The sequence below is a fragment of the Zea mays genome, chromosome 4 (genome assembly GCF_902167145.1).
Source record: "Zea mays cultivar B73 chromosome 4, Zm-B73-REFERENCE-NAM-5.0, whole genome shotgun sequence".
Classification (NCBI taxonomy): domain Eukaryota; kingdom Viridiplantae; phylum Streptophyta; class Magnoliopsida; order Poales; family Poaceae; genus Zea; species Zea mays.
Window position 1 is genome coordinate 236,117,265 of NC_050099.1, and position 22,672 is coordinate 236,139,936.

Below are 22,672 nucleotides of genomic sequence, written 5' to 3' on the forward strand. Positions count from 1 at the left end.
ATTCTTCAACTCCACTTGGTGCTTCCTCTTCCACCACCTTCACCGTTTGCTTTCTTGGTTGCTTTCAAGGAGATCTGTTGTGGCTTGGTGGTGGTGACTCCGGTGGAGAGATTCATCATGTACTTGGCTTCTTCTTCCACAGTTTCATGATTGATGATCTTGCCAAGTACTTCTTCCAGCGTGACCTTCCTATAATTTGGACCTTCATGGATTAGTCTACATAATGTGGGATTCCTTATCACGAAAGCTCATAGCATCCACTAGGCAACTGCATGATTGTCACATTTCTTGCTCCCATGGTCCTTAGCTTGTTGACGATCTTCTTGAGTCGGTTGTACATTTCTTGTGGAGAATCGTGTAGGCATATGACAAATCTTTTGAGCTCTTCTTCAAGAAGATTGATTCTTGCTTTTTGGATTGCCCTTGTTCTTTCATGCGCCACCTTGAGTGTGTCCCATATTTCCTTGGCGCTTTCCAAACCATCAACCTTGTCGTACTCCTCTTGGTTGAGGGAGGAGAGGAGTACAATGGAAGCATGGGTGTTGCAGTGGATCATTTGTTCCACTTCCACTTGAGAGTAGTCCTGATCATCACTATCTGGTAACTCCATCCCTACTTCAACAATATGCCAAATACTTGGATGGAATGAGTACAAGTGTTCCCTCATGCTATGGCTCCACTTGAAATAATTTGGTCCATCAAAGTGTGGAAGTTTTCCAAGTGAAAATGAAAGTAAGGGAGTAGTGGTATTGGAAGGAATACAATTATAATTGAACGACATGCGAGAATAGTTAGATTTAACTGATTTTTTCTTATGTTGTCATTTGATATGGATGATCTACTCCTCGCTACTTGAGCTTAATGGTTTCGTCGCCGTCGGAAATCACAATCTTCTTCATCTCAGACTTCTTGGAGTCCTTGTGTTTGCAAATCTTCCTTGAGCTAGAGTCGATGGATTCTTCATCCTTTTTCTTCTCATTGCTCCTCTCTAGTGGCTCATTCTTGTCCTTCTCGGGTTTGGATCTTTCCTCTGACATCACTTTGAGTTGTTAGACTCTAAATGAAGGCTCCAATACCAATTGAAAGTCACCTAGAGGGGGTGAATAGATGAAACCTGAAATTTTAACTCAAAATACACAACTTGATCCAAATATATATTATTAAGTGTTAGAACAAGAAAGAGTTAGTTTGGGAAAATAGCCAAGTTCAATGCTTGCAACTGTTGCTATCAAATGATGGTGTGAAGTATAACTTAGCAACAATGTAGAGCGAATATGAATGATAAAGCAAGTAGAACTTAGGGAAGAAATGTGGAAAACAAATTGCAAAAGCAAAGGCACAAAGACACGACAATTTGTTTACCAGAGTTCAGTTTCCAAACGAAACCTATGTCTCGGTTGAGGAGCCCACAAAGGACCGGATCTCTCTCAACCCTTTCCTCACTCAAGTGATCACCAAAATCGAACATGAGTTACCTTTCTATTTTCTTAATTGAGACTAAGTCTTCACAAGGCTCTCAACAACTTGGAGGCTCTTGCCCGCTTGGTAATCTCAATGGGAGCTCAGCTCCAAGGCTCAAAGATCACAACACAACACGATAACTTCTTCTCATAGAAGTGCTCTATCACAATCCTCACAAGAATGGCTATCTCTAAGCTCACTTCACTATTTGTGGCACTTGGGACACTTTGATCACTTGGATAGTTGGATGGGTTTCTCTTGTGTATATGACTTGTATCTCAGCTCTTGCATGTCTAACACATTGGTTGGGTTCATATTTATAGGCCCCCAAAATGCTTATAGCCGTCGGAAACCCACTCCTAAAATATGTCTGAAACTAGGTGCACTCGACCTCTTATTGTACCAGGTCTGGTGCACACCAAACCTTTGATTGTCCTTGTCCCATCAGTTACTATTCTATAAAGTTGTCAGTTTTTAGTATGCACAGGACCCATCCGGTGCACGTTGGACCTCGCACTGTTCACTGTCATGTCAATAGAACATTGGACCATCCCATCCGACCATTGGATATACTGGAGGTCTACGACTAATTGGATCGGACTAGTGTGCCTCTGCCGCCGAAGTTTATTTTACATTCTCTCTATGTGCTGAGTCTGGTGAATGGTACGGGACGGTGGCATACCAGACTGGTCTGGTGTGCTAAGCCCCAAAACATGCTCTCTGTGTGCCGAGTCCGGTGCACCATAAAGCAGCAAGACTTAGTCCTTTTTGGGCACATCTTCTTTTGCTTCATTTGGCTAGTCTCTTAGCCACTTTTATGACTTAGACAAGCATCTCTTAAGTTCATCTAAACACCTTAATTCATATGTCTTGATCATTTATAAATTTGCTCATATTTGGCTAGTCTCTTAGCCACTTCTATGACTTAGACAAGTATCTCTTAGCCACTTTTTTGGCCTTTGGAACACCATCTTTCAAATCTGATTCAGTTGTTCCAACATGTTCCAATATGTTTCTACGGGTTTATAGGACTTATCCAAACATTTATTTAACTCTAAGTCCATTTCTCATTTAATATTGCCTTTTTCTTGAGTTTGAGTTGTTTGTCTTCATTTGATCTTCTATAATCTTTTTGATAAACATGTTGACTAAACACTTAGCAAAGCAGTTAGTCCAATAAGTTATGATGGTCATCAAATACCAAAATAAAAAAAATAGTTTTGTTGGTGTGTTTTGACCCGAGGGTCCTAACCAACTAGTGAATTAGTGACGCGTGCCCCGATCCAGATGGGTGATGCAAAAAGACACAAGTTTTATCCTGGTTCGGGTAAGAGAAGGCCCTACTTCCAGCAGTGAGAGATGAGACATATTATCTTGCACCTAAGTGCTTGTAGTAGGGGGTACAAGATAGTCGAGAGAGGAAATGGATCCCAAGTCTCTAGTGATGATTGAGGCGAGTGTCAATACCGGTTGTGGAGGCAAAAACATGTGAAGTGTTCTCCTCTCCTGTTTGAAGCCCTAGACTCCTTTAATAGCCTCAAGGAGGGATCCATGGAGCGCCTCGGCTTGTCGTATTGAGGAGGGAAGACGAGCCCGAGCCACTGTAGACGGCATGGCCACCGAAATGGCTTTTGTACTAGGGTTGACTTGGATCAGGGGGAGTACATCCGGCCCTTGTGTCTCGCATCTTGACTAAGCAGAGAACCAAGGCCAGGGTCGGGGGCTCAAACGTGTACCCGAGCCTACCTGGTGGATGTGTTGTCCAAGTCTTAGTTGTTGAAACAATGATAAGCATGGTGAAAAGCACATGGTAATTCACCCCGTATGGCGTAAAGCAGACTTGACGTTGGTCATGCGGTTTCTGTAGCCATCCCATTATCAGCAGTCTTTGCGGAAGGGTTGGTGGCATCGGGCGTCCTTTCATCGATGTTATCTAGGCCGAGGCTAGGCTCGGGTGAGACGGAGGTTCCTCCCGAGGCCTTGCACGAACCTGCGACAAGGCATGCAGTCATGCAGGGAGTGGTTAGTACAATCGTCGGAGTGGCCTCCTGCGGGATTTGCGAGGAGTAGTCGCTAGGGCAGGTTGTCGAAGCCGAGCTCAGGCGAGGCGGAGTCTTCTCTCGAGGTTGAGACCGTCTTCAAACGAGGAGGAGTTTTCTCCCGAGGGTGAGGTTGTGCTCAGACGCGTGCATGTCCCATCTGGAGTTATTCGAGAACAGTAGCCAACATGGGGGAGCAATGTCCGTTATTCGTGGGCGTGTGTCATCATAGTCGGTGAAAGTAGATGGGACCGCGGTCCCATTGTCCTCTGTTTGACTGCAGCGTCACGTGGAGTAGATGTCCAAATCATCGCATTTAACGTGCATGTCTCACGGTTCCTGTGACCTTTAGCTGAGGCTGGGCTAAGAGCTGTCCTCCTGTCCAAGACGAGCTCGAGTGAGGCAGAAATTACCGTCTCGTGAAGAGGGGCCCTCGGGCGAGACAAGGATTTCTCCCGAGTGCTGCCTTCGCCCGAGGATCGGCTTGGGCGAGGCGGAGTTTTGAGCGACCGTTGAGCGGGGTCTCGAGTGAATCGTGATTCAACCCTGCTTGACCGCGGGGGACGTGTCTTACGATTTTTTCAGCACTTGGGTATTAAGCTTGTTTAGGGGCATAATTTGGGTACCACTAATTATGATACCTGACAAGTTTGAAGTCCATTTTTCTTTCATCGACCCATCTTGTAGGGGCGCCAATGGCAGAGGGTTTGGCTTCTAGAGTTTGGTAGGTGGTGAGTAGCGATGAGTCATACCGGATCTAGAAGTTGTAGTTCAATTCAGCACGCGAAGCTCCAATCTAGTGCGCAGGAAATGATTTGGGAGAGAAATTAGCAGGAGTTGATTTCAGGGAGAAATTGGCAGAAGCACAAGGATTTGGCGCGGCGAGGTGGCGCGGCACACGATTAGGAGCAAAGGAGCGCGGGGAGGGAAGTGTCTTCGTCACTCAGGCCTTGTTCAATTATTTCGATTTCGACCTTGTTCAGTTATTACAATTTCATGTGGATTGAAGTGTATTGAAATGGATTGTGATGGATTTTGACTTGCTATGGATTTAAACCGACTCATGGCCCGTTCGTTTTCGTCGGATTGGGCCGTTTCTGGCCTGGTTCCGGGCCAAATAAATTGGCCCGGATTGAAATTTGGTCGGTGTCACTGTTCCCGTTCGTTTGGGTCTGAACCAGAAGTAAACTCGGCCCGATTTTAACTTTCTCTTCTCTCCAAGGCCCGCCACAAACCCTGACCTCGTCTCCTCTGGATCGATTCCTAGCCAAAGCGACGGCGAGACGCTAGCGACGCATGAGGACGGTGCGAGGTCACTGTGTGGCGGCGCGAGGTGACGACGGGCCGGCGCCGCGCAGCCCCGACGGCGAGCCTCCCCGGCACCTTCTCCGCGACCCTTCGCCGACGCAGCGGCTGGCCTCGTCTCCCCGACGCAGCGGCACAACCCTTCGCCGCGGCCGCCGCCGCCTAAGCTCAGCCGCCACGTCAATCGCCATCGCGGCCATGCCGGCTCTCCTGGCCGTCTCGCCGGGCTACGTGCAGCACGGCGGCGTGGTGTCGTACCCGGTCGTGCCCGCGGTGACGGAGCGACTGGCGGCCGAGGCGGATGGGACCTTGGTTGGGTTGGTCATATATGCAATTCAGTTCAGTCCAGCTATGTCTCTGCTAGCTGCTGTTACGGTAACAGGCGGCGGCGGCGGTTAATTACCTCGTGCGCCGACGGTGAGGGAGCTGTCGTTGTTCCACACGGGGCGCCGGAGTTGGTGGTCCAGTACGGGGCGTTGAAGGTGCTCGACGGGCGGTGCTGCACAAGCATGCATGCATATATGAACAGTCGTCCGATCCATCAAGGACGAAACACCAATTGAGACAGCAAACAAGCACGGCGTACCTTGTACGGGTCCATGGCCGCTACGACGTATGTACGCAAGGTCGGCCTGCAAGGAGTTCGTGAAGGTGGTGTCGGGCTACGTGCAGCACGGTGGCGTGGTGTCGTACCCGGTCGTGCCCGCGGTGACGGAGCGACTGGCGGCTGAGGTGGAGGCGGTGCGCGCGCGGTGCGGGGCCGGGGCCGTGCACGCGGCGGCCGACGCAGTGTCGATCCCAGTTATCACAGTATGTCAGTTTAGCTCCGATCCCAAGCTGCCGAATGGAGCAACACAGAATTATTCCAGCTAAAACCTGGGCTGATCAAGTGAAAGGCCCGGAACAAGTGAAAGACTCGGATCAACTAAAACCTAGCCTGAAACTGTTCCTAACCTGCAACTAAAACCTGGCTGCCGAACGGGGCCTCAATATCATCCAATCCACATGGATTGAAGAACCACCGAACATGCCCTTCGTGTGAATTGAAGTGTATTAGAATGGATTGGAATGGATTTGAGCTTGCTATGGATTTAAAAAGACTCAATACCACTCGATTCGTATGGATTAAAAGTTAAACGAACCTTGGAAATGGCGTGTTTTAGTTGTGCGGTAGATCGGGTGCCCACTTCGGTCTCTTATTCTCTCTCATCTCTACGTAGGATTTAATGACATAGACAAGCTTACATCCCATCTGCTTGCTCTCAGGGAGAGAGAAAGAAAGAGATCCAATCAAAAACGTTTGGGTCGGGTCCTGGAAGAATCGTTGGGTTCGGCAGTTAGTCAAACAAAGGTTAAAAAAATCACATATAGATTTATTTGGAAAGTGAAATCTCATTATTTCAGAAAGCGACTAAGATATAGATAAAGGGAAAACGTACAGAACTCGAACAAGGCTTTTTTTTTGCGAAAACTTTTCTTGGATTTTGGGGCAATAGCATTAAAGAGGTTTAGAAAAAGTTTGCTTATTAATACATGGTAATTTACACCCTCAATGATGTATGTGAAATGGAAAATTAAGTGATGTATATATAAGCCAGACCGTCTGATGCCCCTATAACCGCTATACAGACTAGAAGCAAAGCCTCAGCACAAGGTATACTCGCAATCAAGAAGGCGGGTCAGGATCTCCTGGCAGCATGGACGCCTCTCCGGTTCTGCCCAGCAATCTGTTAAACAGGGATGAGCATGTTTTTAGGGTAGGTCAACAGTAAATGCTTGAATAGAGTTAAGAAAAATTCTCTTTTTTAAGAATACGACGGTGACCTAAATTTCAGAAGTGAGTTTTTGGTGGACATCGATAGTCTTTTCACATGGAAATGTAACAATAAAAAGTTTACTAGCTTATGGAAGTACTTCTCATGAAAATTACAAAGATAGTGTGATAGTGTCTATGTAATTATTTCTTAAAAATCTATGGTCAAAGTTGACTTCCCATGTTCTAGAACACCATACCTTTACGAGCAGGCGAACCATTTCTGTATGGCTACTGCCTACTGGGTAGTCTTTCAAACTTGTATGACATTTATGTGTTGCTCACAAAAGAAAACGGACTTTATGCGTTTTTTCTAGGGTCAAAAGTATTTAAAAAATGATCAGTCAGTTTCCCCCTATCTTTCCACAGAATGGATAACAAGGACCTTCACCCGCCTGTAGAGATAGGGGATTTCTTATAGGTAATGCTTGAAAAAATCGATATGTATCCATTAAAATGTTGATTAACAAACTCCTGCTAATCCAGAGAAACCACAATGGAAGTCCCAAATGGATACAGGAGCAACCAAACAACTACCCTTTCATAGAAGGAACAGAAATCATACCTGCTATCAAGCTTCCAAGAGGCCCATCTGGTATTTCCAGTCTTGCCCCATCATTCGCAACAGAGTAAACGATCTAACATGTAGATAGGAAACATATGTGAGTTTGTTTAATTTAGTGACAATTTATCTTTCTTTATTAAAAAAGAGTCATATGGAAGTATGGTGGCTACCTGAACAGGTGGAATTCCTTCCCAAGGTCTACAAAGAGTGCAAAGCTCCCACATGATGACCCCGAAGCTGAAGATATCACATTTTTCTGTGAATGGCTCGTTGCGAATGAGCTCAGGAGCCATCCACTCTGGAGTTCCCGCAGATGAGTTGTCATTCATTGCAGAATTTGACATTACTCGAGAGAGCCCAAAATCACATATCTTGACTGTCCAGTATTTGTTAACGAGGCAATTTGCACTCTTGAGGTCCCGGTGAACAATCTTTAGCCGGTGCATGCACATGAGACCCCTTGTACAGCATTATAACCAAAGCACCGTGTTAGACATGGAAAAAGGAACAGAAAAGGATATAGCAGGGACAGAACTGTCTGAAAAACTACATGCATTTAACAGTCCAAAAAGCTAGAGATATTGAACATGCTCACCTACAGATATCACGGAGCATCTTTAACCTCCTCTTCCAATGGAGCTTAGTTTTCTGTGTTTTTGAGTGAATCAAACTATACAAAGAACCCACTTCCATGTACTCAGTGACTAGGGATAAGTGAGGAGGCTTCATACATGCACCAAGAAAGAGTATGACTGCAGTCCAAAGCACCATAAACATAATTAGCTTACTCTTCAAACTATAAGTTCTTTTCTTGATGAAATAAGACATGCCATTTACGAACTCAAGACCCAGCAGATACTAACAGAATATGAAACCAAAATTAACAAATTGAAACTAAACCAATGAAAGTTCAGTGTGGATGTAGTACCATTGGGGTGTCGAAGTCGGCTGAAACAAAACAAAAAAGACAATAAGAAAACAATCTTTTAGCCAATTCATAAGAAAAGTAACAGCCAAAAGATACAAGTAAAACCTAAGTATTGATATCTCGTTGCAGAAATCTTTCATATTCTCTGTTGTCAAATCCTGCTCCAGAAATACTTTTATAGCTACATCTGTTCCGTTCCAAAGGCCACGGAAGACTTCCCCAAAAAACCCTAAAGAAAAATTTAGATGAGTTACTACCTTTAATAAGGTCAGATGCCACATAAAGCAAACATAGCATCTATTACTTCAGATTCATTATGATTGTCTCAATTCTTTTAATAAATGGTAATAAAGCATAACTTCTGATGATGCATCTGACTCCAAAAGACTTCAGATGATGAAGTGCTACAAAAATATAAAAAATATGTGATTTGATAACAGGGAATAATACTTGCCTACTCCCACACGAATGCCAACAGTGATCTCTGAAAACTCAATGCACCATTCCTCATAAGGCAATAAAGGCTTGTTCAGAAATGGTGAAGACTGCAACACCTCATTCCAGGTCGCCATCAGATCGGCTTCTGTATAGTCAGATGGGCTCCTGAGGCCAAGAATACCTGACCTATTGGGCGACGAAGGCAATGACACAGCTTTCTGACTATTAAATTGCCTTCTCAAACCCTCCAGTGCACTCGGTCGTCTTGTGGATGCTTCATCATCATTGGAGTCACCAGCAGGTTCCTATATAAAGTATGGATTACAGCAAAAATTAAATCACAAAACAAAGTAATTAAGATTTACAGATAATTTTGGGTGTATTGGATAAAAATATAAAATCATAAAAAACATGGAACCTGCTGGCATGTGTAGTTGAATTACTAGGGAATTTGTAAATATACCACTCCAAAATTATCTAAGTTATGAAATGTGACATGAAATGAAATTCAAATATTTTCCTCTTTTTTCATAGCTTATGTGTTTGCAGTGGCATATTACAATACCTGGTTTTCAACATGCACATATTTGCCTCTCTCGGTGTTCTAAAAGGCAAGATGACAGATAATCTCTTACCGCAGAAATTTTACAGAAATTGGTGGGGTTGGCAGCCATCTTCCAAAACAGCAGCCTGGGCGATAAGGCTGGTGGACATGCCAAGCTGGGCCTCTGGTTTGTAGGGTGATAATAGATCATGATCTAAATGTTTCTTCACAATAAGTTAGGGCCCTTAATTAAACATGTACATGGTACTCTACAAATATGAAATGAGGTTAAAATACTATAGGGCTTGTTTATTTCGGGTTTTTTCTGACGAGCTTTTTTGGGAATCTGGCTGTGGGGATAACCTGAGTATCGTGGGGATTACGTGAAGAAGATGAAGGGGTCCATAGGGTTTAGGATCTAGAAAGTGACAAATTCATACTATCGCGGCGACTCGGTCAATTATGTGTTCACGTTGATTTTGGGCGGTTTTCACCAAAGCGATTCTCATAGAAGCTGGCTGAAGCAAAAGGGCCTCTAACTGAATTGGTTAGGTGGTCTGAGTAGCACTTCTCAAGTCCTGGGTTCGACTCCCTGTGGGAGCAAATTTCAGGTTGTGGTTAAAAAAATCCCCTCGTCTGTCCCACGCCAAAGCACGTGTCTAACCCCGGTCGCGGTCGTTTTCACATGGGCTTCAATGCTGCTGTGTATGGGTGGGACAGGGGTTCGAGGGGTTTTCTCGACCTGTGTGAGAAGGTCTTCTTCAGTTCTTCTTAATACAATACTCGAGGGCTGTCTTACCCCCCCCCCCCCCCCCGCAAGTCGTGTTTTTTTAGAAGTTGGCTGAAAATTTGGTGTTTGGCAGTCTGCAACAACTTCTAGCTGCCAGAATCAGCAAAAAGGCTAAAACAAACGGGGCCTATGTCATGCGACCTGCACCCTTGGTACTCAACTGGATGAAGAGGATAAATCTACCTAAGTACCTATTGGAACATAAAGTGGCTTACTCCCTTGTACTTCCTCCAGTGGGAAATATAAGTCTATTATGAGATCAATAGTCTCCACTATGACACTTTGACTAACAATATTTATAAAAACATATCTCAAATGGAAGGAGTTACTTACTATTAAAAGTATTTTTATAACAAATGTAGTAAAATCTTGTGTTATCATCTATACAAAATGTTAAATATTTATATTCAAAGATAAAAGGTTTTACTTAGGACAAACCTAGATGGACTTATATTTCCTATCAGAGGGAAATTCATTTTGATGAGTTGATGAGCATAGCAGGTGTTTGATACTAAGATTCATATCGAGAACACATTAGTTTTGAGTTAACTACTATTAGTGCCGTCTGTAACATACTCCCTCACGTCCCAAAATAAGACCGCATCCTGTATTACGAGGAGTTAATCAATCTCATCTTTGACTAAATTTATAGAAAATATTATCAAAATGTGTATCTCCAAAATAGGTTTACTATGAAAATATATTACGTAATTAACCTAATGATGTTTATCCGGTAGCACAAATATTAGTTTTTTAATATATTTTGTCAATGTTCAGATTGTTTGTCTCCTCGAAATACGAGATGGAGATTTAATTTGGGGCAGAGAGAGTACATATGTGATTGTTGTACGTGTGAAAAGCAACAAGATTAGGTATCTTATAATTCAACACCTGTAATGGCATTTAGAAGAAGTTTGCTAGCATCCACTTAACCAATGGTGGCAACCTAATGTGGTTACATAATCAATGGAGGTCACAAGCTATGACAACAAAAAAAAATCTAAGCAGATAGTACTTTCCACAAAGGAATGAACACCTGAATTAATGATGAGTTTGAGAAACATAAACTATGATTCATGAAAATTGGAAAGCAACCTGATTTCAGATGGAAAAGGAAATCTCTTAACCATCGAATCAAGGCATCAGGACATGAAAAATGTGAACAAAGCATCAGGCAATGGAACTCTCTCTAGATTACTACTTTAATAATAATATCAACATCTTAATTGACCAACTTTTTGTAGAAATCACGCACATGCGTTTGCCATTTTGCCTATACAATTTTTTTAATATAACGAACACATGACACTTGAAACATATCACCTTTGCTAGAAGACATCAGAAACACAAATCTTTGTTGCTGAACACTACAAAACCACATATTTGCTGCTGCACAAGATTTAGTGTCCAGCAAAATGCCTCAATTTTTTTAAAACATTTGTTGCAGGACTATATGCAAAGTTGTAGATTCTAGCAGCAAAGATCATTTCTTCTGATGTCTTCCAAGCAAGGATGACATGTTTTGAATGTCCTGTGGCAAAATTAATCAAGGAAGCTTTTAAAATTAAAAAAAAATTACAGACAACCTTGGCATGTGCGAAAGGGTCTCTAGCCTACTGGTTAAGGCTTCTAAGTCTCGGGTTTGATTCCCCTCGAGGACGAATTTTCAGGCTTGGTTAAAAAAATCCCCTCGTTGTGTCTTATCCATTCTCAGGTTACGATGTCATGTGTGCCACCCTCTGGTTGGGCCGTTGCAGAGTGGATGGTTGATGTCGGCCCGTTAGTGATGGAAAGGAAGGGTTCGGGGATTTTCTCGACCGCGACCATTGTTTCGATCTCTTTTTAATATTAACGGGAGGACAGTCATTCCCTCCCTGGCCGAGATTTTTTTTCACAACCCAGGCATGTTGTGAAGTGTGAAAATAGTAAATCACAACTAACATTGCGTAGAAATATTTAAAAAAGATGAAAATCATACGGGCGAATGGAGCGACATAAACATGTGTACATGACCCTACGACAGAAATATATTTTCAGATAGTAGCGTACATGTTTCATTGAATCATTTGAGGATCCAAGACTACCATCCTTCTGCTCCCTTGAAAGGCGATTTTGTCTCATGCTTTCACTCATTGCTCGAACTGCTCTGAAGACAACAAAAACACACTTCAAAGTCAGCCAGGACAGATAATGTCTCCAAAAAATAATGCAAAAAAATGTTATGCGAGAAGTTCCTAACTTGCTTAATGTAGAAAGATATATGAGAAACACCACACACCCTTAGGTGGGGGAGTGACCATATATACATGGCCAATATGGTTTAGAGTACAAGGCAAGACAATATGGCTTGAAGTACAAAGCAATTACAAATCTAAAAGATATGCCTAGATACAATCTTTAACACCCGCTTGCAGTCGCAGCGAGAGAATCACGAACGCAAAGACTGGACCAAAAATCAGTAAACAATCGAACAGGTAAGCCCATGGTCATGATGTTGGCAAACTGGTGAGAGGACGGCACATGGAGCACTCGAACTTGGCCCAAGGCGACCTTCTCATGGACGAATTGTATGTCAATCTTAATATGCTTCATGCAACGGCGATATAATGGATTGGCCATTATATATACAACACTCACATTATCACAATACACAATGGTCGTCGAAGGAACAGAAATGCGAAGTTCCTGTAACAGTTGATGTAACTAGCAACACTCGACGACGACATGGTTATGGGCACTAGAGTAGGAGACAGTCGCCTGACATTTTGAGGACGAAGAGACGAGATTATCCAATGTAGACACAATAACTGAAGGTAGAACATCGGGAATCAAGATAACCAGCCCAGTCTACATCTACATAAGTAGTGAAGATCTTAACCAGATTAGTATCGATTTGAAGGTCGTAGGATAGCGTTCCCTTGACGTACCAGAGGATACGCTTGATCAACATGAGATGGGGCTTATGGGGATCATGCATAAAGAGACAGACCTATTGTCATAAGCAAGTATGGACGAGTGAGCATAAGATACTGTGAAGCATCGACAAGGCTCTGATACTTGGTCGGATCATCAATAGGTGTGTCTTCGGTGGAAGAGGGCTTGGCACAAGTGTCAACAGGAGTTGGTGTAGAGTGACACTAGGCCATGTCCACCCACTGCTAGAGGTCAACGACGTATTACCGCTAGGATAGGAAGAGGTCATCAGTGGAGCACGTGACAGAGATGTCGACAAAGTGGTGAAGAGAGCTCAGGTCCATCACGATGAACTCGGTGTGGAGACACATAGTGAAGTGTTGTAGTAACTACATCCAGGATGCGGTGAGGATAATGTCGTCAACGTAGATAAAGAGGGACGTGTCGCAGGCAGATGAACCCGAGGCGGTTTATATATGTGGCAAAGCGTTGGTGCCATGCCCAAGGAGCCTTTCAGACCATTGAGAGATTTCTATAATAAAAAAACATGATTAATAGCGGAGGGGTCGATGAAGTCAGATGGCTAATGACAATAGACTGTCTCCTTGATGTGGTCATGAAGGAACGCATTCTTGATGTCCAACTGATGGATGGGCCAAGCATGAGAGGCAGCAATCCTGCAACATGAATGGTGGCAGGTTTGACCACCAGGTTGAAGATCTCATTTTAGTCGACATCGTGCTGCTCTAAAAAGCCCCAGACCACCCAATGTGCCTTATGGCAGGCAAGCGTACCATACGAGTGAAACATATGCTTGAAGATCCATTGCCCGTAACAACATTGGTGCAGGAGGCCGAGGGACGAGGCGCCACATGTCGTTGTCAATCAGCGCCCAGTACTCATCAATCATAGCTACCCGCTATTGTAGGTCGACGAGCGAGCTACTGTAGTTTGATGGCACCGGAGAGGCAAAAGACTGAAGTTGTAGACAGGTGGCTTGAGGGAACCTCTCATAGAACTTATGATGTGCCACAAAAGTGTTAGAGGCGAAGCACCCTGCATGGGACAACATGGGGCAAGGGGCGCCATGGGGCGACATGTGGAGCACTTGGGCATCGAGCAGGCAATGGCCCATGGATGTTGGTTGGTCGAGGCAGGCGCACGTAGACCGAAACGAATCGATCAGTTGGAAGGACCAATGGAACAGACAGGGTCGACGTTCATACACCAGCCCAAACCGGCCAATAGTAGGGGCCAGTGGATCAACAGGTGCAGAGGATGGCAGCAGAAGGTGCAGGCGCAAAGGTTGTTGCAGTAGGCGCAGCATGGGCAGCTGGAGCAACAACGGCAGGGGAGGCTGGCGAGTCAGGGGAGGGAATGTTGACATGGCTAACAGCAGGTGACCCACCTGTAAGATAATGGGTGTCTTAATGTATTGCATAGAGAAGGGGTTACAATATATAGACTCACATGAAACCCTAACCCTAAAAAGCAACTGTGGTGCTAGCCCACAATATATAGCCGGCAGCCCAACTGTGGTGCCAGCCCACACACACAGAGAGAACACACACAGTCTAACATCACCTCGCAGTCACAACGGGGGCACCACACAAGATGAGACTGGCGTAGAAGCCGAAGTAGGAGCCGACGGGTTGAAATCCCCCCACGGTCGCAACGTCGTGAGGGTGGGAGTGTTGCGGCTGGAGTAGAGACCGGTGTGCGCTTCAAGAAGACGATAGCCCCTAGATGCCGAGGTAGTCGAAGTCGAGGTGGCCGTGGTCGGGAGACACACAGTAGAAGCCTAATCTTCGGGAGGAGTCGACGTTCGACACACACAGTCTAACATCACCTCGCAGTCACAACGGGGGCACCACACAAGATGAGACTGGCGTAGAAGCCGAAGTAGGAGCCGACGGGTTGAAATCCCCCCGCGGTCGCAACGTCGTGAGGGTGGGAGTGTTGCGGCTGGAGTAGAGACCGGTGTGCGCTTCAAGAAGACGATAGCCCCTAGATGCCGAGGTAGTCGAAGTCGAGGTGGACGTGGTCGGGAGACACACAGTAGAAGCCTAATCTTCGGGAGGAGTCGACGTTCGAGCGTCAACGATCGGCGAGGCGACAGAAAAGGACAGCACCAACCTCAGGGCCTTCTTGCTTCGTTCCGCGACCGGTCGTCGAGGAGCCTTGCCAGAGAGGCCGACGGCAGCGCACGCGTCTACACCGGTCATGGTGGCAACGCCCGTGGCAGAAAAGAAGGGGTATCGGCGGATCTGGTCAAAAAAGCCACGACAGTGACGGATCCAGCCATGAAGACGGCGATCCGGCCAAAAGGAGGACGGATCTAGCCGGGAAGGTCGCGACAGCGGTGGATGCGGCCGGGAAAGACGTGGCAGCGACGAATAAAACGAAGGCGACAAAGAAGGAAGGTAGCAGGGCGAGTCCAGCCGGACAGGGGCCTGCACTGGACCTGGCAGGGGATTTTGACGCCAGCAACGGGAGAAGCTTGAAGATAGGAGGAGTTGCTAGGCGTCGGCGCAGTCAGGGACGAGGTGGACGGCGCGACAACGGGGGCTGCACAGCGCACAGGGCAGGGGAAGAAGGGAGAGACCTGCTGGCCGGTCGGCGGCGGGTGGAGGCGCGGTGGCAGCGGATCAGGCAGCCAACGACGCGTGGAGACGAGCTGGCGGTGGATTAGGTGGCTAGCAGCGCGGCAGGGAAGGGACTGGCCCTGGCAGGGTCGATCCGGGGCAGATCTGAGCCACGAAGAAGGCTAGGAAGCGAGGTGGCCGGTGGGGAGGGGTTGTCGCGCCGTGGCCAGGAAAGCGCGCCAGCGCCGAGGAGGACCAGGGCCGGCCGCGGCGACCGGAGGTGGCGGGTCAGCACTGCCAGAGGGAGGAGGCCGGCGGCTTTGGGTGGCCGACGGCTAGGGCTTGGGGAAGAGAAGGCCGCGAGGGCCATGGTCGGAGAAGAGGGGCGCTGGTGGACATTCCTGGTGGGGACAAGCCCGACCACGCAGGCTGGTGGCGGCAGCGTGTGGGCTCGCGCTAGCGGCAGCGTGTAGGTCGATGCAGCGGCTGCTCGCGCGGTGGCAGGGCCCGCGTGCTCACCCGCTACGACGGCCGGTGAGGGAGCGCAGGGAGACGCCCATGGCCGCGTCGGCGTCACCGTTGCGGAGAGGAGCGAGGCAGACGGCCGCCAGGGCTGGCTAGGAGAGGAGCTCGAGGCCACCATGGCCACGCCGAGGCCGAATCTGAGGGAGGAAGGGGAGGGCCGGTGACTAGGATGGTGGCCGCCCCGGGAAGGGAAGTCCCGGGGGCGGCGGCATTGGAGCAGGGCCGGCGACTGTTGGGGTAGGAGGTCGGCGGCTGTGGTGGGTTGGGAAAAAACCTAGCTAGCTGATACCATGTAAGATAATGGGTGTCTTAATGTATTGCATAGAGAAGGGGTTACAATATATAGACTCACATGAAACCCTAACCCTAATGAGCCAGTAGCCCAACTGCGGTGCTAGCCACACACACACAGTCTAACACCGTCCATAGGACCTATAGGATAGCACAGCTGCTCAACATCGGTGGAACACAGAAGGGAGTGGCTGCTCAACACCCATGAAGGACAGAGTGACCACAGGCGAGACAACAAGGAGAGCTGCAACATAATTAGTAACAAGAAAATCGAAAGAGCACGATCACGGGTAGAGGAGGCCACAAAGGGGAAGACTTGTTCGTCGCAGGAGATGATGACAATGCAAGTGGCAAGGTTGAGGCATTAATATCCTTTGTGAGATCAGGGATAGCCAATGAAGACACAACCATACATCAAGGAGCAAGTTTATTAGGGGCAGTGGCAGAGAGGTTTGGAAAGCACAAGTAGCCAAAAACTCTAAAAGATGAGTGAGGTCTAGTTCTGTGTCATGGAGAATCTCGAACGACATGTGATTGTGGATACTAGAGAAGAGGCGGCTATTGAGGTAGGAGGCAGTTGCTAGGGCCTCGGCCTAATAAGGGGGCGACATGGAGGCATGAAGAAGCAGGGTGCAGACGAAGTTGTTAAGCGCACGACGTTCATCTTTGCCATTCTGAGCGGAAGTATAAGGGCAGGATAGGCATAACAGGGTGCCATGAAAAGGGAGGAGTTAGTGGCATTCTTAACAAATTATCTGCCATTAGCTTTAAAACACTTGATGGACAAGTTGAACTATGTACGTGCAAACAGAAAGAAATTAGTGATTAGCTGGTGCACTTCAGACTTGTGTTGCATAGGAAACATTCAGCAAAAAATGACTAAAATCATCCAAAATGACAAGATAGTAAAGACAACCCAAAATACTATGAACTAAAGAAGTCCAGACATCATAATGAAGAAGCTCGAAAGGAGAGGAAGTGCATGAATTTGATCTAGCAAAAGGTAACCGTGTATGTTTGCCAAGCTAACTAGAGTGGCAAATAGCTAAGGTAGCTAGGGCAGGATGGCCAAGATGATGTTGCTACTTGCCACACAATAGAGGGGACAACGAGGTGGGCATGAGCAGAGGCAACGACGGGGAAGGCATAGAGATCGTCGTTACTAGCACATCGAAGCATCTCTTGTCTGGTCTAAAGATCCTTAACAAAGACATCAAAGGGGTCAAATTCGATAGATCAAAGGTAGTCACGAGTAAACAAACGAATGGACAACGAATTACAAACAAAGGGGTAAAAGAACATTGTCGAGATGAAAAGTAGAGGATGAAGCTGGAAGAAGTGACCATGGGCAAGAACAAGGGGGTTGCCATTGCCAACAATGATGGAAAAGTGGGAGGGAGGGAAGCGAGAGAGGAGTATATCATCCGTTGATGACATGCGGGAGCTGGTATCGATATCAAGGACCTAGGGGTTGGATCCCTAGAGTTGTAGCTATTGCAGGGAAACTACCAGACCAGATGGGTCCCAGCTGGGGAGGGCACCTGCTACTGCCACCCAGGGGCAGGTTGAGACTAGCCCCCAACTTACTACGACCATGGTTGGGTGGTAGGAGACGCTTGGGAACCAGTAAAGACAATGTTGGCCTGAAGATAAGGCCTGAACATACCTATAGAAGGTGGCGCTAAACAAGACCAGCAGACGCCACGCCCCACAGGTTGAAATAGACCCATGGGCCAGAAGAACGTGGTCCTATGTGCTCCTAGTTCTCACGGCCCTTGCACCAGTTGTGGCGGCTACTGCCAGCTGGTGTCAGGGCAACAAGTCCCTTGCAGGCGCCAGAATAGCCCCCACTGCTGCTGGCAAGGAGGGTGATAGCCTGGGCATTCTTGATGTCGTTGGTGAGGTGCAGTTCTTTGAGGACCAGCATGTTTCGTGCTTCGACGAAGGATGGCAGAGGTTTGGCATTAGTGACGTCGTCGACAGTGTTGTAGCAGGCGTTGAGGCTACGGAGGAGGTTTAGGATGACTGGGGATCGTCAATGATGAGGCCATGGAAGGCGTCGATGAAGGTCCTCACCCACTTGCAATACTCATTGATGGACAGATCATAGGGTCATGGAATGAAAATCATGACTCAAGAAGATCTTGTCTGTGGAGCTTTGTTAGTGGTGAAGAGGTTGTCGATGGTGACCCAAAGCTGGCGGGCAGTCCATTCGGCGTCGTGGCGAGATCAAGGACCTCATCGAAGACGAATCCATAGAGCCAACTGTGGATGCAGCAGACCGCCTGCAGCTAAGATGGATCTATAGGTCAGGCGGTCGTGGTGCCGTCGATGTGCCCCATAAGGTTGATTTGTTGCACATGGCTGTGAAAAAGTTGGACCAACGAGTGTAGTTAGGGTTCTAGAGTTCGAGGACGATAGGAACATGTGATTTGACGCAAATAGTGGTGTAGGGCAGAGGGCAGGAAGCTTGTCGTTGGTCTTGGACACACCAGTCACAAGAAATGGGTACACTGGTAGCGACCCTCGACCCAGAAACATCGTCCCCAACCCGGGTACACACGCTCATTTTCGTTTCCCCCATGTAAAAATCTCTCACAGGTAGCATACCACGTTCCTCGACCCTATCGATCCAGGAACTTTGTGACTATGGGACAGACTGGTCGCAAAGGTGGTGAGGGTGATGGACAACATTATGTAGTCCGGCGATCAGGGCTAGATAGGAGTGTCGACAGGTGTGGGGACGCAAAGGAGGAGGCGCCCAAAAAGAGGGTCGATGCGTAGGGGAGGCGACATGGCTGGTGGGCTAGGGAAGAACCACACACCCTCCATATATATAGGGCCAATATGGTTTGGAGTACAAGGCAAACCAATATGGCTTGGAGTACAAGGAATTTACAAATCTAAAAGATATGTCTGGATACAATCATATACAATCTCTAACACTTATGGCCAGTTAGCCAAAAAAGTGAAATGCATGTAAAAAATCTATGATATTTTTCAAGAAAACTAAATGGTCAAAAAATTATACGAACACAAAAAAGATTGAATTCATTTATGGCTATTAGACAAGAAACATAAATAGGTGATTTGATGTAGAGATGTAAGGTGTTATCAAGGTTTTAAAGTCGTCCAACTAATCGCTGGAGCAAGCTCGATAAGGGTCTTCGACTCGACTAGGGCGACTAGGAAGCGATTAGTCGTCCTAGTCGCTGACTAATCGCGATTAGTCATCCGACTAGGGTTATGACCAACTAATTTTGTCATTTTGGGCTAGTATCCGGTCTTGTATGGGACGGCCCACCATCTCTAAAGGTCTAAATACATTGTTTGCCCTACGTGGAGTCCTGGATACACAACATTGTTGCTGTCGGCACCCGTACGCGACGTGCGCCCTGCTCAGTGCCGCCACCCTTGCTCCAATGCCCCCTTCTCCAGTGTCGTCGCCCTGTTGTGCGTCCGTCGCTCCATCGCGTGGCTACCCCCCTCCTTCGCGCGGCAGCTGCAGAGGCTCTCTGCTCGAGCCTCCGACGTGCGACGCTTCTACTCCAGCCTCTAGCATGCGGCGCCTTTGCTCCAACGTGCGGCGGCCTTCTGCAGTCATGACCATGGTTTTTAAAGCGGTAAGGCGAGCCAAGGCATTGGACAACCGCCTGGACACCTAGGCGACGCCTACGCGAGGTAGGCGGGCAAGGCGCCTAGGCGTTGGACCTCCGCCTGGACGCCTAGGCGACGCCTTAAGAACAGGGGTCATGACCATTCTCCTATAGCCGCGACCATCTTCCACTCCTCCATCAGTCGACCATCCTCCTCCTCTGTTTAGAGTTCAGACTTCAACGGAGATGAGCACATCTTCAGACAGTAATCCATCTGTTCTTTTGGTTGTTCACTTGTTCAGTAGAATTGTGCCTGCCTCGACCTCCTCTTGAGTTGCTCTTCGCTTGATTTAAACTTATGACTTGCAATTTGAATTTTGAACCTATGATGCTGCTACAGCTATATATATTAATATATATATAGGTGGACGACTATAGGACGACTAGGAGTCGACTAGGCTCGACTAATCAAGCAAATCAACGACTTATCGCGATTAGTCACCTTATCGATGCTCATGCGACTAGAGTCAATTTGTCGACTTTAAAACCTTGGATGTTATATGACTCAACTTTGGATCAAAATAAAAAGTAGAACTCAACATATAATTCATGAAAATTATGAACCATGGTTCATAGGTAGCACAAGAACTAGAGAAGACAAAAGACATCTAAATAGACATAAGTTACTGAACTATCAATATTTTATACAAGTGAAATAAAATGTTCAAAATACTAACTCTTTGTTTGTTTTCATAATTTCATTGTTTGTTCAAAAGGAAAATCCCTCCTATTGCATCTTAAAAAGAAACCAAGGATTTTAGCGAAGTTGCGTTGTACAGTAATTAAACTAAAATCACTGTGTTTTCACTGTAGTGCTGTACTTAGCAGTTCACCACTATTTTGAAACAAATCAGAGTTGAAAACCATCTTTGCGAACCTCACAATATCATCACTGATTTCAGGAGTAATATTAGTACTTCTCCGTGCTCTATGTGTATTTGATGTTGATGCGCCATCTGACCTATGATCAAGCAAAATATGTTTAGTTAGGGCAAATGAAAGCAGTACTACTGGATTAAAAAATATTAACTGCACTAGTGTTAAACCATTTATAGCCCAAGAGTAAGCCGGCCATCAAAGTTAAGCTCATATATAGTTTCTATTACTGCTACAAGGATTCTGCTTCAGACCCTTCTGTTTTTTCTGCCTCCCCAACCTTCATAAAACAGTATATAACTAAAGGGTATACAGATAAGTGGTCCCTTTTCACAATGTCAAAAATATGTGACAAAGGATAAGAGAAAATGTCTCCAACAAATAATTAACTTCTACAAAGTTGTAACCTTATCACAACAAGTTTCTCAGGATGACAAGCCCAAACATATAGGGCAAGCGAGACATGGCAGGTATGTGCGATGCATGAAGCATTAAACCTTGGCCAGTAGTACCAACAATGAGACATCGTCTTAGCGAAGCACAGCATCGAAGGTGCGATGGTCATGTCAGAACTGAGGAGCACATGCCAAGCTTTTTTTTTCTCGAAAGCGCAGGGGAACTGCGCCTTAAAATATATTAAGAAGAGGAAAAAGGTCTAAAATAGACCAGGTTACAAACAATAAGCTCCTTACGGAGGCCAGTACCTCCTATAAGTGAAAGAGTCCAATAAAGCCAGACTCAAAAAACTACTAAAATAGAAACAGCAGGATTCAGCCATTTGTTAAGGAAGCTGCCAAAAAAGAAAGGCCCTTGGCCCCAGCTAATGCCCACAGTCTTCTCTCATCATCAGCCTGCCAAGCTCAGAAATGGTGTTCCACATATTACATAAAACTATCTTGTTGGCGATAACATGATTTGTTTTCATCTGTTGCAGCAAATGACACAACGTTTCATCTGTTGTGGCAAATGACTCTTAGCTTTACAGCCCTGAAGGCAGGACAAACTTGCATAGATTCTATTTCTCGAACATAAGATGTTACTCACAAAGCAGGCTTGCTGGTATCAGGCGTTCATCACAAAACAGCCACCATGCAGGTCTAGTCGAGGACCAGTAAGGGATAAAATCCAAAATATTAGACGAGTCAATGGCTACAATTCCATGGTTGCAAAAAATTGATGCTCATGCCGAAGCCAATAATTTCATGGATTTGCTCAAGTTCAGGTTCTACTCCACTAGTGGCAACGAAGCAACATATTGTCTTCTTTATTGAGCAGATCCAATGCTAGAGGCTCCCATATAAGTGGGGTCTAGGAAAGGGATAAACCGAGGCAAGCCTCCCCCCGCAAATGTGGAGAGGCTACTTTGAACCTGAGACCTAATGACTCAATGAGACAGCTCTCACCACTACACCAAGTCGGCTCTTCTTGTCTTCTCTAGTGATGGAGTTGTATTTGGAGAGGAGAATAGCCATAGGGAAGATGAATGTTGAAATGTTTTTCTTTCCTAAAAAAAGGTTACCTAAACGCACATAGAGCCTGCAGCCATTGTTGTTGAGGTGTGCCAACAAGGTCCGGACTCAGGAGTCACATAGGTCAAAGCCATGTCAGTTTGCGATTTTTTGTTGGGGGGAGGAGATCAATTGTACGTGCTTTTGACATTCCAAAGATGCAAGTGTGTCATTAAAAGCAAATTGGCCATTGTTCGTTTTATGTCCAAGATTCTTTTTGTCCAAGATTCTTTTTCACATTAGGTTCCTTAAAACTTGAACCTCTCTCCCTTCACACCCGCATTCGGCGCATTCCACGATACCTCCGGGTCCTAACACGTGGCAGCACTGTTCAACGCTTTTTCGTTTTCACTTTTACTGTTTGGATGCAGCAAAACGCGCCAGCCCAGTGTAGTTATATGGAAAATGTGAGACATTACGGATGCAGCAATAGAT

At 46.3% G+C, this 22,672-nt stretch overlaps 1 protein-coding gene across 6 annotated transcripts in view; it reads right to left on the reverse strand.

Moving 5' to 3' along the window:
- Positions 1-6,282: 6,282 nt before the first annotated feature.
- Positions 6,283-22,672, reverse strand: part of LOC100286329 (ATP binding protein) — a 59,333-nt gene continuing 42,943 nt past the window's right edge. For 4 of the 6 annotated variants that reach the window (XM_008679199.4, XM_035966973.1, XM_008679197.4 and 1 more), the window contains 9 exons: positions 20,731-20,814; positions 11,933-12,029; positions 8,566-8,854; positions 8,217-8,340; positions 8,112-8,131; positions 7,779-7,935; positions 7,354-7,642; positions 7,184-7,256; positions 6,299-6,532 (listed from right to left, as the gene is read on the reverse strand). In XM_008679199.4, coding sequence (XP_008677421.1) covers positions 6,450-6,532; positions 7,184-7,256; positions 7,354-7,642; positions 7,779-7,935; positions 8,112-8,131; positions 8,217-8,340; positions 8,566-8,854; positions 11,933-12,029; positions 20,731-20,814 — 1,216 coding nt within the window. In that variant the 3' untranslated portion in view covers positions 6,299-6,449. Of the gene's footprint in view, positions 6,533-7,183; positions 7,257-7,353; positions 7,643-7,778; positions 7,936-8,111; positions 8,132-8,216; positions 8,341-8,565; positions 8,855-11,932; positions 12,030-20,730; positions 20,815-22,672 lie in introns of all 6 variants that reach the window. The other 2 variants (NM_001159216.1, XM_008679198.4) reach the window with 2 other exon arrangements.